Source organism: Glandiceps talaboti, chromosome 16 (assembly GCF_964340395.1).
Source record: "Glandiceps talaboti chromosome 16, keGlaTala1.1, whole genome shotgun sequence".
Lineage (NCBI taxonomy): Eukaryota > Metazoa > Hemichordata > Enteropneusta > Spengelidae > Glandiceps > Glandiceps talaboti.
In genome coordinates this window covers 5318595-5337523 of record NC_135564.1, presented here as the reverse complement: position 1 = coordinate 5337523, position 18929 = coordinate 5318595, and the positions used below count along the sequence as shown (strand labels likewise).

The 18929-nt window shown below is 35.4% G+C and overlaps 1 protein-coding gene across 1 annotated transcript; it reads right to left on the bottom strand.

Moving 5' to 3' along the window:
* Positions 1–8627: 8627 nt before the first annotated feature.
* LOC144447707 (methionine aminopeptidase 1D, mitochondrial-like) lies at positions 8628–17771 on the bottom strand. Its single transcript, XM_078137786.1, has 7 exons — positions 17750–17771; positions 15952–16331; positions 11677–11868; positions 11132–11295; positions 10102–10199; positions 9517–9643; positions 8628–8973 (listed from the first exon to the last, which is right to left on the bottom strand). The coding sequence occupies exons 1-7, from the start codon at positions 17769–17771 to the stop codon at positions 8892–8894; spliced, it is 1065 nt and encodes a 354-aa protein (XP_077993912.1). The 3' UTR covers positions 8628–8891.
* Between the last annotated feature and the right edge of the window lie 1158 nt (positions 17772–18929).

Sequence of the window (18929 nt, the reverse complement as noted above, 5' to 3'; positions counted from 1 at the left end):
TTTCTTTTCTTTTTTTAAAAAATAAACCAGGTTTGCTTCGTATACGTATAAGCTAAAATTTGTTCGTCGTTAACGATGGAAACAGTTTGTCACTGTAACTTGTAAGCATGTTACCCAGCAGCTATAATAACATTCATGTTACATTGGCACTTTAGTCAATTAGATATTAACACAAATGTTCAAATGAAAGACGGTCTCCAACCCCTCTGACGTCACACATTGTTGAGAGTTCAAAAGGAATAATTGGTCGCTCTATCCGGGGGCAAGTCATTTTTCATTCGTTGATTACAGCCCTAAGATTTGTAGAGTGCATTCTAAGACTAATTTCTCAACCCATTTACATCATTTTCTATTCTAGGTTCAAACACTCACAAATTGTTTGGACAATTAGCAAGCTACTTTCATTTTCTATCAAAGATTCAGTCTTTCAGTGGTTTCTAGTAATAAGCTTACATGATACATGTAGTTTTCCACTGTAGAACACACATTAAGGTGTTCATTTTACAATCTAAATCTAAAGAAAGATATGCCATTAGATCAGACGTAAAATAAAGGCTCAACGAATGATAAAAACGTGGTATATATTTGGCACTGCCAGAAGAAACCTTATTCTTACATGAACACAGCCTGTATTAGATGGTAACACATATAGGATATCCTGGCAACGCTGACTTCAACTTACGGTTGGTAATTCGGTAATAGTAAATTCTGACAGAAATGGAACTCATTCTGATGGGAAAGGTCAACGTATTCATGTGCACAATGGTAAATGTGTGTGTGTGTGTGTGTGTGTGTGTGTGTATGTATGTATGTATGTATGTATGTCTGTCAGTCTGTGTGTACGTATGCAAAAGCAGGTATTGTGAAATTGAGTGTGTGTATGCCTGTCTGCCTGCCTGCCTGTCTGTCTGTCTGTCTGTCTGTCTGGGTGTATGTATGTATGTATGTATGTATGTATGTATGTATGTATGTATGTATGTATGTTTGTGTGTGTGTGTATTTTGGCGAGTGTACAACAACCCAAACGTCACAATAAAGACATTTTTCAAAGGCGACGCATTTTCGCACAAAGATTTCACAGTATAGTAATACTCTGAATGTGAAAACAGTCGGACTAGAGTTCCGGCGATCATGATATCTTGGTGTCATTTATTCACTTTTAGAGGAAACGTTTGACGGAATTCTTTATTTCAAGCTAACAAGCATGAATGAACAAACTAATGAATGTGTTCATTTTATATTATACTGAAAAACAACATTCACCATGGAACGTAATACCAGTACCTAGCAACGAAGTATACACCGCCACAGAGGAAATTGCAGTAGCTGGTTAAAGGCATACATCATACATAGGAAATTACACCAACGTATAGCATTCTTAGGTAAATGTTTGTTTTTCTACTATAAAACGATTCTGGCAGCAATTTAGATGTTCTATTACTATTCGTGGGTCAGTGAAAACGTATTTCGTAGAGCTCGCCGTTTCGCAGTTATCCTCGTAGTGACTTTTCTTTTCTTTTTCGCCCTGGCCATTGGCATTCGCAGTGTCGCGTAAGAAATAACAGCTCTGGTTTGCGAGGAATATGTTGGTATCCTACACGAAGTATAGCTGTTCAGACGGATTTCTATCAAGTTCTATGCGGTCTTTCGTAGTGATATATTTTGATACTAGCAAAACAAAATCATTTTCTCTTGTACAATTATCTTTATTGCAATAAGCTATCCTGTTAGAGATCGTGATGTGTATCACGTATATAGCGGGGTGACTTTACCGCTTAATTACACATTGGCACGTGCCACGGTCGCGTTCAAGTCTTCAATGACATTCTACACTAAACATTTAGAAAATAAATACACGTACATCTAGATGATACATCGGACATGTAAACCAACTTGATAAGCTGGGTAATGATTTCAAGATGATGCAGGAGCTATTAAAATCGGAATTTTGTATACCATGTTTGATTATTTCTGGGGTATTAGTCATGTAGGCTTGTATTTTTGTATCATGTAAAAACACTAAGAGTAATGTAGAAAATAACAACATGAGTCGAGAATGAACGTTATCATTTAGATGCCAACTGATCAAGATTGCTGTATACTAAATCTGTACATAGCTTTTGCGTTTGTTTTGTGTATTTTAAGTGTTTCGTGCTTGAAAACAGGAACACTCTATGCATGTATTTTACGCATTTTTTAACGACGCTCTTAATTTCCATGTTAATGTCGTTTTTGATGTTATGTTCCCATCCTATCGAAGTATATTGCGACTTAAGAACACCAATTACCATGGTTAATAATATTTTAAAGACAGAAAAAAAGTGTTCCTTTGTGTGCCGAGGTACTTCTGTGGTGAAAATATATTCAGCGTGGGAGGTAATTTGGCCCTTCGCATTTCTCCCCAGGGAGGATATCTACGCAATTACCCAACAGTAAATGCTGTTATTCTAAAGATCGTCTGTCTTCCGTATTGAATTAATTTCTTATCAAAATCAACCTCAACAAAACATATATGCCATTATTGAAGCAAACAAATTTCCATCAGGGACAATATCAGCGTTCGTTCATCCATACAGCTGTTTTTTACGCAGATCTGCCCCAATAACATTTACCGACCACGGCAGTCATTCGTCTCTCGGGATTATTGGATAACTTCTTTCTCACGTCCGTTCAGCATTGATTTTCCCGGAGAAAGTGCATATGCCTCGAGATGTAAATGTCAAGATAATTTCGAATAGTGCGTTATTATATTATAAACATTATTATGATATTCCATAACAATTTTGATATTCGAATACGGTACAAATATGATTAATTTCACCATAAATTGCGATATTCGATTCTTGTGATCCATCTCAAGGGTAAAACATCATAAAATTTGTAATCGTATCCGACGATGACGCACAGAAGTAAACCAGCCCAGTGTGTTTTATCTTCAAACTCATCAGCTTTTCCATAGGTTGTTTTTGTTGGTTTCTTATCAATTTAGTCATCTAGTCATATTAATAAAAACCTCTTCACATTACCCTTTCGTTTGTAATATGACCTATGATTATATTATCATTGACGAATACCTAGCACCATTTAAAAATTTCAATACCGGAGTTTTGTGTCATTTTTACCGAAAGCGGATGTTGTTTAGGGATCGATAACTCGGCGCATGTGATGTTAAATATTATGGTAAGGTTGGATGAGTTTTGAATTACGGAATAAAAGATTTCCCTTGATTGGTAATGACAGCGGTGTTTACGTACACTACACACTTTACACTTTTTTTCACGTTTGAAAAGTTCATCCACTAACCTGCATTTTATCGTTGTAACCCATGTAGTAGTAGCCGGCTGGGTGTTGGTTTGACGAGTGGAAGCGTCGTTTGAAGCGATGAACACCATTGGAGACGTCTAAACATACACAGAATAGTAAGGCAAGGACGGTGACAATGGTTCTCATGGCTGTGGTGTGTCTCGTCCGTAAATGATGACTTGCCTCCGTTGTCAGCAGTCTCATATCCAAGATACACGGAAGTGGTGGGCGGATGACAAGCCTCGTTTTGATACAGGCATCAGCTTCATTCAAGATTTAATATGCCGTATTTTGCTCGCATCGAGCATAGGGGTTTGAATTTCAAACGAAATGTTATAAGCTGTATATAATAGTGAACTTGAAAAAAAATATATCCTAATATTGTCTTTTCTTTTAAACGCAATAAAACAGAGTATTGTGTTTATATTATGTACATTTGAAATATAAAAAAAAATGAAAATGTATGAAATTATTTTTTTAAAAACAGGTTCTTCGGAAGCAGTTAACGATATTTTCCCACTATTTCTTGCGTACGGTAACTAAAACTGATGTTTTGAGGAAGTAAAATATTTGAATTCAGTTCATAAGTATATTAGATAATTAGTTTTTGCCACCTTTTCCCAACATCTTATAATAATAATTGGTAATGGAGCAATTAAATCTATATCCATGTAAACTCCAAGTACACGACGTTACGTTCATATGAGGAATGATTGAATACTAATGTGAATTAATTCTCCATTAAAACACTACACCACTACGTCTATAAATAGCATTTTAATTGTCTAGTACAAGAAGTCGAGTAATGGAAAACCAATTGACATCTAAAAATTGCAGTTGAAAACAAAAGTCGGGAATTTAATTCGCACTCGCAGGAATACTTTTGTTTTGCCGTCAGCGTATATATTATATATTCACTTTTTTTTCACTCTTTTCTCCCATTTAGAGTAAAAGATTGTTAACAGTTTTTGTACACGATAAAAATAAAATACCGGGTTCTGTTTCTTTATTAAACCTCACTGTAGTATGATGTAAACCACCGGTAGAGTATGTACAGTTATTATAAATAAGTCCAATGTAGTTATGATTCGGCCAACTAAGAAATACAGTGGGTGATTGTGTCTGGTGGATACCAAGAATTACTCAATATCAATTTGTGACAGTTGCAACAAACTGATATAAGGTAGCAACGGATAAAACTTGCTGTACGGTGGCTTTTCTGACTTTAAGATTCCCTCATATTGAATTTCATTCAGTGTTTACGCTATCTAGATTTAAGAGTGATTATATCGACATCACCAATGCAATCACTTGTGTAATATACCACATTGAACAGCAGAAGTACTAGCTTGTATTCTATCTTAGTTTTCTGATAGCTTGTTTTCCGTATACGTATTAATATTTTTTAAGAACTAGTGGGAAGAAACCTAGTTTCATCTAAGGTTGAACTAATCCTAAAGTCCTCTCAAGTTTTATGTACAAGTACGGCCGGGTTGAAATACGGTTGAACAATAATGAATCGACGAGTTTAAGATATTAGACGAACTTGCTTGCGTACTCTTGTTTAAGGAGAACCTCGATTGAATTGACCCTTTTACTGCCAATACGGTACAATACTTATACTAGCCTCGATTAAATCGACCCTTTTACGTTATCAGGACATCATCATATACAAAAACTACTAGAAATTAGAGGCCGTTAGATAATGACATGCATGCATGCAAACCAAGTGAAAGAAAGATAACAACTTTATTCATGTTACATGGTGATAACATCATTGAATGTCGTAACACTTAATTTAGGTTTCATATTGTTTTCACATTCGAAATTCTAGTAAGCCCGTTAACGATATTCAAAGTGTATTGTTTAGATATCCATATCAAATTAAGTCAAGACATCATGAATATTAAAGTAGTCCGACAAATGGAACTTACATATATTGTAAATAAAATGGATAACAAAATTAGTTACAAATGCACACACTATCAATAAATCTGTCAAAGATTTGTAGAGTCTTAATCTTTTATTTTCAGGTGTATCATATCTGCCCCCTCCCCCTCCCACTCCCCCGTGTAAATTTCAGGGACTCGATGTGATATGATTAATACAGGTTACTGAGTGGTCTAAATTACTCAACATCATACGTCAGATTCCGTCTGGCCTACAATGGTTCATTTAGGCTCGGTCAAAGTTTTGTTTTTCACTAGAGCAAAGAGCTTATAAACCCAGCTTATAAACCCAGCACAGTTCTTTCAGTGCTACAATGTTTTGGTAGAAATTTATGTAAATACTGTTAATTCAGTGACGCCAGGAAGAAGTGAAAGTCAATGTCACCACTGAAAATAATTAATTGATAATCTTTGATACAATAATAACTACATCATACTCTATATTTTGATAATTATATCAATTACTAAATAAACACTGTTATTGATGTCCTTGGGTGTATTGGGAAGGAGGGAATGGACAAGTATCAAGAAATCGCATGTAGGGAGGTCTCGTTTTATCCATCGTGGGAAAATACAGAATTAAAGATTTCACACACCCTCCCTCGGGAGATAAAAGTGAACACTCCTTTCTAAAGACCAAAGAGTCAGACTGGTTTGAGTTACCACCTACCACGAGGACAAATTAATCAATTTTACCCAAGGAAATCGAATATTCTAAAAATGAATAAACTTGGGTTTCATTAGCTAATATCAAATAAATAGGAATACTGAAAAACAACACTTAATGTCAAGGCAGAATATTTTGCTCATCTAGACTAAAGCCATAGTAGTTTGAGTAACCACCTACCGCGATGACAAAACACCCACTAATTAAAGGAATAGAACAATTATAATATGTAGACTTATGTAGAATTATTAAATGTTATTTCACAATATTTCTCTTCTTTCGGTCAAGGAAAATACGAGTGACCTAAGGGGTCTTTGTCAATACAAGTCGATAGACAAGTGGTGACAACACTTATGTCACAAGTGGACGAAAAAAAATATATTGGAGAATAACATAATTATACCAGCTCCAGTAATATCAAAGACAAATCGGGGAAAGTAATGATAATTTTGAACGTTTTAACTCATGTTTCGAACACCGCAGAACCAGTGACGTATACACGCGTTGTCGTGATGTAGAACGACCAGAGTATATATTCTACATTTTTGGTTTACGTTCTGATATTTTCGATCAGTGTAACTTGAGTGATTCCTAACTCTCACTGTCTATCGAGGTAATATATTTTGTAGGAGATCTCGTGTGAATGTACGAGTCTATGCTAGTGTCAGTACAAGACTGAACTCCAGGACAGAACTCCACACATCGCTCTCCTTCTCTCCTGGTTGATTCTGTTTCTTTCATTCAACATTTTACCCTAACATACGAGTCTAAAATAAGAGCAGTAAACAAAAATGTAAAAAGAGTGATGTTCCAGTTTTGTTAGTATATATGAAGACACGGTTATAGGTCAAAGATCATGTCCGATGTTGTCAGGATACATGTATTAAAGATGGTTTAGTAACTATTGAATGATCACACGCCAATAGTACAGTTGACCGTGCAAAAGACGCTGGCATTCTCCATGTACTCTGGTTTCCTGTTTCATCAATCCCTCCCATACACTGTCAACAGTTTTTCATTTACTGATATCCAACCTGTCCATATATTACATTACTTCCTGCAAGCTATAATGCTCATATCATAGACTACCATACATACCCATATACTGCCATCCATACACCTTAACCAGTCCTGCCCACACCCTACCATACATACTGTCCATACACTACCAACCATCCTGTCCATATGGTGTAATCCTGCCCATAGCCTGCCATACATGTGACCCATATACCTCATACACTGCAAGCCATCCTGTCAACAGTCATCCATCCTGTCCATACACTACCACTCATACTGCCACAGTCATCCATCCTGTCTATTCATATTCATCTGTTCTGCCTATGCATTAACACATCCTGCCCATGCACTTCCACAGAACAACACATGAAACACATGAAATGGGAAATATACAGCTGTTACATGTGTAAAACTAAATTTATTATATCTTAAAATTATTATTCAAATCTACATGTATTTTTTTAAACCAAGCATTATGTTCATTGACTAAATGAAAACATATAACCCGAAATCCTGTCAATGGTCCAAATCTCTACTCACTAATTCATATACAATGTCATGCATATTTCCTTGAAAATACACTCCTTATAACAAAATGCACGTAGCAGACAACATCGTGAGATTATGCCCACCAAACCCCATACATTTTTCATAAACATAGTCATTTTTTTGAAATATTCATATTAAACCAACCTACACAATGGCTTATACAGTGTATTGCAAGTCAGTGTCCTTGGGTTCTGTTTGATATGCCGCGAAAACAAATAAGATTACAAAACAGTACATTTCAACATTTTGAACATTTTATAATAGCAACATTACAATTTCTTGCAACATTTAGTCAAAATGATATCAACCATTGAAATTGAAATGACTGCAACTAAACACATACATGCGGGTACCAATGTTTTGATGTCTGTATGGTGGCATGTTAGTTCATTCATTTAGAATGTTGTATTCATTCAATCTTGCTATCTTAAAATGTAGAATGTGCAGTTTCTTATTATTTCTACATAGATGTTTCAAACAAGCCTGTGAACACTAAACTGCAATGGGCAGTACCATACAATAGACATAGAAAGGGAAGTTGGTGATGCAAATTTCAAGAACTTGTAATTGTTTGAAAGAATGTTCTTACTTCAACATACTTGAGGTAGTACATTGTTATAAAAATTACCCAAAAATCTAACTCAGTCATAATTAACTGCACTTGTAGTTTCTCATACTCGACAGACAAACTCTGAAGTATCACAAAGTACTTCTAGTTTGCAATATTTCAATTTGAAAGAGTTTAGGTTGGGTGTATCTATGCATAATCATATGGGTCGTATTACAGTCATGTTTAGACAGTAATGCAGTTATGAAGTGTATTTCATCATTGGCAAATAGTACAAAGATAATTAGATAATTAGATAGGGCAAGGAATATAATTCAGCAAAACATAGATAATGGAAATATCATGGCAGAATGTACCTTGGGGATAAATTTCCTTGAAAATCAATGTTCTGTAATCTCTCCAAACCTTGCCATATGAAAGTTTGTTCCTGCTACTTTTAGAATATGAGCAATAAAACATGGGGAATTCAGATAGATTTTAAACAATTTGAAAAAATATCACTTTGGTCTTTTTATTCCTTGAGAGTAGTTGCCAAATATGAAGTGCATTTCTAATCATGTATTCCATATGGCAAGCACATACATGTATGAAACAGGCTGTAACCTAGAAGTTTGTTTGGATTTTAGTTATTCACACCTTGATAAATCTTTTGCAGTAAAAAGAGATGAACACAACTCATATCTTTCGACAAAGTAATATCACAAGCTGTTCAAACTACCATATTTTCTGACACATTGCTTTTCAGTTAATGACATTGTATCACATCTCTCCTTGCCTTGTCTGGCTATTGATGTGGATGGTAACATACATGAAGATACTACAGCTAAAATGACAAGGTCTACCAGATTTCATCTTTACCCTTGGTTAACACTTCAAATCCATCATCTGTTATCAGTACTGTGTGCTCGAATTGAGCACCTCTGTAATTAATGCAATGAAACTATTATCAGTATGAATGAATGAATGAATGAATGAATGAATGAATGAATGAATGAATGAAATTTATTTCACCAGACAACTTTCAAAGAAACGTATGATACAAATATACAAAATAAATACATAACAAATATGCAATTGTTATCTGATGTGGACAATGGATTGTGTGCACTCAAATTTCAAACAGCTTTGTAATTAATGCAATGAAACCATGTGAGCATTTCATTATGATTACTGTGAACCACTTACTGGCAAATGGATAGGGTGATTTTAAAATCCTTTATGCTAGATATTGTTTGAACAAAGATATATAACATAAGTTAAACATTTTTATCAATACTTGCTATGTCTTGACTTCACATGTTGCAGTATGAAGCATAATGTCAGTTTGGTATGAATTGTACATGTTGTACATAGTCTTCCCTGGGTCAAAGTACAATGAAATGAAATCATCATGTGATAACCATGTGATAACCATGTGATAATTAAATGGCCATACCAAAATACAATCACTTTCAAAGCTTTACCTTTCATCATTTGCAGATATTATTGTCCACTTGTCATCTAAAACAATAGGGTATGTTTTATCACTGATAACCACTGGTTCAATGGTAAACACCATCCCTGGTTCCATTACTTCTGTGAAATTGTTCACTGTGACAAAATGAACAAACACCATATCAGTGACTTCTTTTTTAAGCAGAAGTAGAAAAATATTTGTGGAATTTGAAGATTTGAAGACACAACCCCAAACTAGAATGTATCTTGTACTGCAGTCCCTTTTTTACTGTAAATATAAAGTAGACATTATGTTTATAGTATATAATCTGTATATGAACCTTAAGAAATTATTTAATGACAAAATAACAACTTTAATGCCAAACTTTCTTTTATATGTATATACATGTCGTGACGATAAAGTACAGCATTTAATGACAAATGTTTCTGTTGATACCACAAACTTTCTACACGAGACTTTCTATTGCAAGAAACACACTATCTACACACCATCTATGTTGTTGGCCAATCACAGGTAAGGGATTTTTCCTATATACATTTGAGTTTTTTTATATTCTTATTTCTATCATTTTGTGATCATGCTGTCAACATACCATAATGCAATATATCAGGTGGACCATGGAAGTATGTACCAATGCCATGACCCATAAAGCTAGGACTAGCAAACAATCCAGCTTCCTGTGCTACTTGTCTGAAGCAAAATGAAAAGACGGCAATTAGTCATTAAACATTTTATGTAAAGAACCATAAGTCAAAGTATAAGTAGTCGCCGAGCAGCATTAGATGCACATACAAGGTGAACATGCTTGCACTCCTCAACATATGGTTTGTCACTACCCTCAGTCATTACTCATGAATATTTATTACTATGAAATAACCATCTGTCCATCGTAAGAAACCAGAGCTCGTTATTTCAAAGTGTCACGGAAGAAATAACAGCTCTGGTGTGTGAGAATATATTGTGTCGACACATTAATAAACACACACACATTCACTCACTCACTTGGCTGTTGTGCTGATATAGTAGGAGTGTCAGGGGTAATGATTGTACAGAGCTATGCCCACAACATCTATAGCGAAAGTAACTTCATAAATGTTTACTAGTATGTTATATTATTATACATACATCCACTCTACACCCTGCAGCCCCCCTGCCCTCCCCCCCACACACATATGTCCACCCGTACACCCTGCGCCCACACATGCACACACCCACACACAAATATATTCACTTAGATATCTACAGAATGTGCATGTCTAATATCTAATATGCACTAAACTGACTGTGGGTGTGTGTCTGTGTATGTAACAAACCAATAACCATAGGGAGTGACAGTTTAAGGTACAGGCACAGTGAGCAGGCACATCACCAAATTAGTATTATTATCTAATAATAGTAATATGCACCAGAGATTGTCATGCTTGCAATTTTGTATAGTTACCGGTATGTAATCTTGTCCTTGGTAATATTATTTTCATTATGTTTTTAGTTTTCAGTAATGAGTTGTTTTTCTTATTTTGATGCTAGGAAATAGTATCTATTTTGGGTTGATAATTATTTATCAAACCTGTTTTGACAAATGACAAAAGTAAAGATAAGTATATAACTCATTCAAGCCTTACTGTACTTTGAGTCCTATTTCTGCTAGCAGTGCCCCAGGTTTGCAAACTTTTATGGCTTCATCACGACACCGTCTTGCTGTATCTACTAGACTTTTGCCTTTTTCATCTACGTCACCGACTAAAAATGTCTTTGAGACATCACCATGGTAGCCGTCATGATAGATCTAACAAACAGAAGACATAGGAGTCCAGATTACGCATGATGTCCATGGCCACAATCATCAAAAATGTTAATTGACATACAAGAATTGATAACGGTATTTTTTGTTAACATTATTTCTGACTTGTAAAGAGACGAGTGTGTGGGTGTGGGTGTGTGTGTATGTATGTATGTATGTATGTATGTATGTATGTATGTGTGTGTGTCTGTGTATGTATTTATGTATGTATGTGTGTATGTGTCTGTGTATGTATTTATGTATGTATGTGTGTATGTGTCTGTGTATGTATTTATGTATGTATGTGTGTATGTGTCTACATGTATGACAACGTACATATGTACGTGATTCTGAACTGCATTTCTTTCAGTCTATTTCTATACTTACAGTTACATCAATGCTGATGATGTCACCATTTTCAAGTTGTCGACTGTCTGGTATACCATGAACTAGGATGTTATTTACTGAGGTGCACACTGATTTAGGAAAGCCATTATAATTAAGTGTTGAAGGATAACAGTCTTCTTCTATACATGCATCATGTACAATGCCATCCAGATAGTCTGTGGTCACTCCTACCTGTAGTCAAATAGAAATATTCACAAATATTACATGATAAGATATTGAACAATTGAGGGAAAACGTACAGACCTTGGAAGGGTTAGACTGGCTGGAAAGCATATGTAACCATACTTACTTATCAATCATCAACAATACCACAATAAACCCCCCCCCCCCACCCCCCGGCACCTACCTACACAATTTAGAAGTTCAATCTTCTGCAAATGTTTCCAAATTGGTACATATATACTTGATAATAATTGTAATGGTTTATTGTAGATATACAAGTAGACTTTGATTTTCTGCAAAGCTTTGATTTAGAGGTACTGGGTAAGAAATATAGACAGTCTTTCATTTATGAGAATTCTTAGTCTTCCTATATGCCATTTTGAACATCAATTCCATAGTGTGTACATTTCCAAAAAAAACCTTTCCAAACGAGCTCCCCAACAACCTCCAGTTTATATTACTTTTATTTTAACTTGTAATTTATGTCGTATGTTAGCTATTTCAGCATATACTAAACTGATTTAATAAACACACACTATTATATGATTTTAATAATTGATGTTTTAACACTAACAAAGCCAGTAGAAATTCTCTGTGATCACATCACTTTATGGCGTGATCATAAAACAAGTACAATCTATCATGGAGTGAACAAGACGGACTATTTGCAGTCTGATCTAAAGCGCTCAACTTGTCAACAGTGCCCTCTATCATGAGTGAACAAGACTGACAGTTTGCATTTGAAAGCTCTCAGCTTATCAAAAAGTATGGAGTGTGTATTGGTTAAAATTTTAGTACTCAAGAGAAATTACTTTACACCTTAATTAGAGTCTGTGCACATATTTTAAATAATTAAAAATTAAATAGAACCGAAACTTTATCACAATCAATATATTCACTAGACGATACAATTGTCACCAATAACTGGTAATATTTCATTTCGTTCACAATTAGCATGTAAAATATAATAAAAAACTTCATGCACTTGATCCACTATTTTATTACATGTATCTTCTAAAGTTTCACTAAAGTGTATCAAATGACTGACTCATAGGATATTATCAACATTTCAAGCAAAAAGCAAATTCCAAAAATAAGGATAGCACAAAATGTACTTGAAAGCAAAATAAAGCCCCCACGGTGCACTCTTAAGGTATTCAGGACCTCTCTAAAATAAACTTACAATTTCAGAAAAATGTTTGATGGACATAAAACTGAGGTATGGAATATACTACTGTACAGCAAACCTGTCAACCACTGTTTAAATTAAGCCTCTCTACATCTGAGAACATAGGGTACTGCCATAATTAAAAGAAGACAGGGACAACCCCTGACGTCAAATTACTAGTATTAACGTCACTTGACTTCCTACAGAATAATTCCCTTCCTAAATCAACTTCCTGTTGGAAAGAAGTTCAGAGTATTCAGTCAACACCCTCCATAGATTATATCTTAGATTCGTGTTTTGCGGACTACATATGTTTCAGATTAGATCACTTTGCATGTTTTCATTTCATTTTACATGCATGCATGAATGAACAATAGTTCAAATACAAAACGACAGATCACTATATTCTCATTCATTGACTTGATACCTATTAAAGTATAACATAATTTTACCTGACATTGTCAGGTTATTTAGTCATTTATACAGAGGGTACTGACAAATTCAAGGAAATTTGGTTTTAATTTATTACAAAACAATAGTGGAGAAGAATTTATATGGGTGAGCTTGTGTTTGGAATTTACAAGTTGGAACTCATTGTGAGATTGATATATGGGTTAGTTTGTAGATGAGATTTACAAGTTGGAACTCACTGTAAGAGTGAGTGAGTTTGTAGATGAGATTTACAAGATGGAACTCAGTACATGCGATCGACATGGATGTATCTGTAGATGAAATTTACAAGGTAGAACCGATTCATTGTGAGATTGATATGGGTGAGTTTGTAGATGAAGTTTACACAATGGAACTCACTGTGAGATTGATATGGGTGAGTTTGTAGATGAAATTTACAAGATGGAATTCACTGTGAGTTTGGAGATGAAATTTACAAGATGGAACTCACTGTGAGTTTGGGTTAGTTTGTAGATGAATTGACAAGATGGAACTCACTGTGAGATTGATATGGGTGAGTTTGTGCTTGGAATTTACAATATGGAACTCCTTGTGATGGAGATGAAATTTACATGATGGCAACCACTGACAAACTGCAATGGTTGAGCAATGCATGCACATATTTTACAAATTACATCCATTGTGAGATTGCTTGATGTAATGGTGTATACATGACATCAGATTACAATAACAATAAGTAACATAGGGTGAAAGATTCAGTGCTCTGCGGGCAATCCTAATTGCTGTCAATCACCTAACACTGAGCGAGACTGACATATCAGGTTCTATAAATAGTGTAAAAAAGAAATATGATATAACTTTATAAGCTATTGTATGAGCATAGTTATGGGTTGACTCAGATCTTCAGCTCGTGCTGGTTTAGTCTGAAAGATCCAGGCATTCCTTCTGCTTATATAATGCGTTCTCTCTGGGGTAGTGATAAGCTTCTACGCATCGGTGGTATACCATGACGGGATTGGCTGGCACAAACCATGTATCTAGGCTAATCCCCTGAATGTGGACAAATTCCACATTACCAAATTAATGGCTTATGACCACCCATAGACTAAATAAACTACCGATCAAGTGGAACAAAAGATCACAATGTTTGTACGAACCTACAGCGTTTGTGCCAGGGAATCTTGGCATGTACACCACTGTCTTCAATGGCGGCCAGTTTTGCCCAATCACAGAGTTTACTTAACACGTTTACTACTTTATTAAATGTATATATTTACCATAAAACATAGTTGTAATAATAATTAGTTTATTGATAAGATAGACTGACTCAATTCTGAAATATATTCCGTTAAATTATGATTATGTACAATTCCACCAAAAGCTAGTGCAGCGTATATATACAAAGCTACATGTAGTAGTTGGTATGTCCACCAGCAACCGGTGTTACTTTACATATCTTCCGAACAATTATCCTAGTGATATAGAAATCTCACCAAACAGAATACATAATTCATATTTTGTATTGTTTATGAACTAATCTGCTCTTAAATACAATATCTATTGTTAGTATTTCAATTCTATGGTTTTACAACAACCTGACCCGTGGTACATCATAACTACATGTTTGTTAGTAGTCTTGTCATGATATCAAAAGTCCAATAGTTATTTATTTGTCATTTAAAAATGAAATCTTCTGAGAGATTAAATGTCTGTTTTTCACAAACAATATGTTGTCAGGAATACATACACTTGGTCAAGCAACTACACATGATAGGTCAATGAAATCAGCTCTCAATGTTTCACAATTTGTGATCAGGCGCCCTCTATGGCAAGAATCTTTAAAGAAAACACTTTTACTCCTTGTTTTCAATGCCAAGTTTATCTTGTTTATTTTTTCATTTTTGCTAATCAAGTCTCAAGAATCACTACAATATGTAAATCATGTGGAAACAAATATATTAATCTTTACTTTTGGGTCATATGGTCCAATCCAATATGGCACAGACCATGACCAAAATAGTGATCACCATGGGTCATGTGAGTGACCATCAAAATGGAACAGCTTAGTACAACCACTTTCAGTTATACACAATAGTCACCGAGCTCGCTTATGTGGCTTTGCACTCGCTATTAGAGCTTTTTTCTTTATTCCATATATATGTATATATATATGTATATATTGTTCATCACTTCTCAATGAACAGCTCAAACAATGGCAAAGGCACCACCATAAATGTATATGTATGTATGTATTTATTATAGATACATGTACAGCTGTAAACACTCCCACATGTGTACCTCACACTTACAGTATATTAGCAAGCACACACACTCTTGCACACATACACACATGCATATAGTTGTACTCACACACACACACACACACACACACACACACACACACACACACACACACACAATACCATGCTTCTAGAAGTACTGACAGTCCTAACATGAAAACAAACTGGTAACTATACAATTACCCACATCTTCATATACATATAGTATCATACCTTAACATGTTGTCCTGCAATATCCAATATCTTCCTTGCTAGAGAACAGGATTTCCTTAATTTTGCAATCGCTTCTTCATCTTTAATGTCCACTTCTTTGGCTTTTGGTGGAGCTTTACCTGTCTCTGCATAGGATGGTTTATTTATATGTTCAGGAACTGTCCTTTTGGGAGACACATCCGCTGGCATGACAACACTATAGGGTAAATTCACAGGTTTCTTTTTCCAGTACCAATCAAATAATGACAGAATAGACTGAGTCCTTATAAACACAGGAGTCACATTTTCTTTAGTTTGTTGGGCTTTAATAAGCAAACACACAGAGGGGCGAATATCTTTACAATGCTGCAATATACTCCGATGACCCAGTCTTAAAATTCCTGAAAATATCAAACATGTTAAACGTCACATAATTGAAGAATACAAAACAGACACTGTACTATGGAATTAACAATAGTTTGGACATTGAGGATTTTCAAAACAAAGAAATTATCACAGGCCAAAAGTGGGGAAAAAATTGCTTCCAAGGGTGTATGAGCTAAAAGAATAGTAGCTGCAAATATTCGATTCAGTTTTGAGTTGATTTTTTGTTTTTTGAACTTCACATGTATTTTGTTCCTATGTTTAACTTGAAACAAACGTTACAATTCCTGTAACATCAATGCAAATAGAGATGAACAGCAGATCTGGATCACAGAGATGGGCGGATTTTTCTGCTAAATTACATCTTACCTGAGAAAAAATCTTACATTTCCTAACTCCGATATTTATTACGGAGCCTTTAAGACACAAGAAAATCAAATGTTCGGAGGTATCCAAATCCTGTCCAAATCAAAAGCAGAATTTTGAAAGGGTAGTAGACATCTCGCTCATGTTTTATGTGTGACCTTGTCTGTTTGAGTTGCCCAACATGAATTGTGGCGTTTGTTTTGCGGTTAAATGATGTACATGTGGTGTAATTAAAATTACAGAAAAAGAGATGAGAAAAACTCAAAATCAAAACAAATTCTACAATTATTGCAGCTAAAAATTGCAGACACTAGCTGTTGAAAAGTCGCCTGTTTTTAGCTCACTGTCACATTGGATATCACTAGACTTTAAAACCTTTGAGTCTTAACAATTCCATTTCATCTTCTACATGTACACTCAAAGTTTGATAAGAATGCACCTCTGGGAAATTACAACTGTCATACACTCCCGCCACAGTCACTTGTGAACTAATATTTCTATTGGATATTTGACTGACGCATTTGTTGGTATCTGACTCTCTTAGCCTTCTATCTTAGCTGTAACTGATATGATATGATAATATTCTTTTCAATATAAATGGTGCACATCGGACAGTAATTTGTATTATGACCATTCTTGAATAGAATATTAGTTCACAAGTGACTGTGACTCCCACTCAGAGTGTCGCGCATGAAGTCTGGGCCCGGGTTTCTTTTCTACTCAGTATTCGTGACGAGCTCATGACCAGCAGGGGGAACGTTAGTCTGCTTCCATGACGGTGCACGAGTCTGTATTACTGACTTGACTCTAGGGGGAGGGACAATTGTCAGAATCGAGTCCCGAATTCCTCCGTATGCAAGCAGGACTAGGGGAACGTGTACGGTGCAGTGTACATGCATGTGACCAGCGAGGCATCGCAATCAACATCACGATGACATACACCGTCATGTAGGCCTTATTGTAGGTTGTATGATGGGTAGAAGATTAACGAGCAAAGCTATCCGTTGCATCTATGAATAAAGAATATTTGAGATGTGTAGAAAATGAAGACTGCCTTGCATGTACTTACTAGAGACCATGGGCGCAGCCATCTTGAACGCTTGTTTGTCAATTCGTTACTCAAGTGTGTGTGTGTGGGGGGGGGGGGGGGGGTGCGTCCTGGTCGTATTTAGCAGTTACATGTAGGTGTACCATAGGGAACCCTGGAACCGTGTTACGAACAAACAAACAGACTAACTAACTAACTAACAAACAAACAAACAACACACACACACACGTGCACACACACACACACACAAACTAACTAACTAACTAACTAACAACTAACTAACTAACTAACTAACTAACTAACTAACTAACTAACTAACTGTGTTTGTGTGTATGTGTGATTAATTCAAAATATCACACACATAGTAAACGGGTTTATTTGGAACCGGAAAAATAGATGACACCGAATTTATTTATTCTAGTTTAGCGTGCCTATTATTAGGTTTATTTTAAAGGATTCACAAAAACTAAAGGAGATCAGGCTTAGTTTGCGAAAACAAACAAATAAACAACATATAAACTCTGAAAAACACAATATCAACAATGTATAAATGACAGTAAAGCAAGATACCGTGAACTGTGTTGTCAAGTCACTTTGGGCTAAGCTGGATAAGCCCTGTATGAGTATTTCTTTGTAAGGTAAATGAACAAAATTTCTCATTTAGCATCAACATTCTTTCTACAAGGTAAAAAACGTGATTATTTTTTGATAATTTAGAAGGATATAAGTGAAACAGGTGACTGAGGTTTGAAGTTTTCATATCATTCGGGAGTTGATAGTTTTGAAAACTCGAGTTTCGCACAAAATCAAGCTATGTCGTTGGTGGCGCTATCCGAACTTTAGCCTCACACCCAGACTGCATAAAAGTACGATGGTAGTATAGTACTTCTTCCTCTTTATAAGGTACACGATAAGGATTGGGGAAGTATTGTTGCACTGTACTTCGCAAATTATGTACTGTATTGCACTGCACTGCATATCTGTGTTGTCTTGTCTTGATTTGGCTTGGCTTGGCCTGGCTGAATTGCCTTGCCTTGTATTGTATTGTATTGTGTTGTGTTGTGTTGTGTTGTGTTGTGTTGTATTGCATTGCATTGCATTGTATTGTATTGCATTGTAATGTATCGTATCGCATTGCATTGTATTGCATTGCATTGTATTGTATTGTATTGTATTGTATTGTATTGTAAAGAACCTTGGC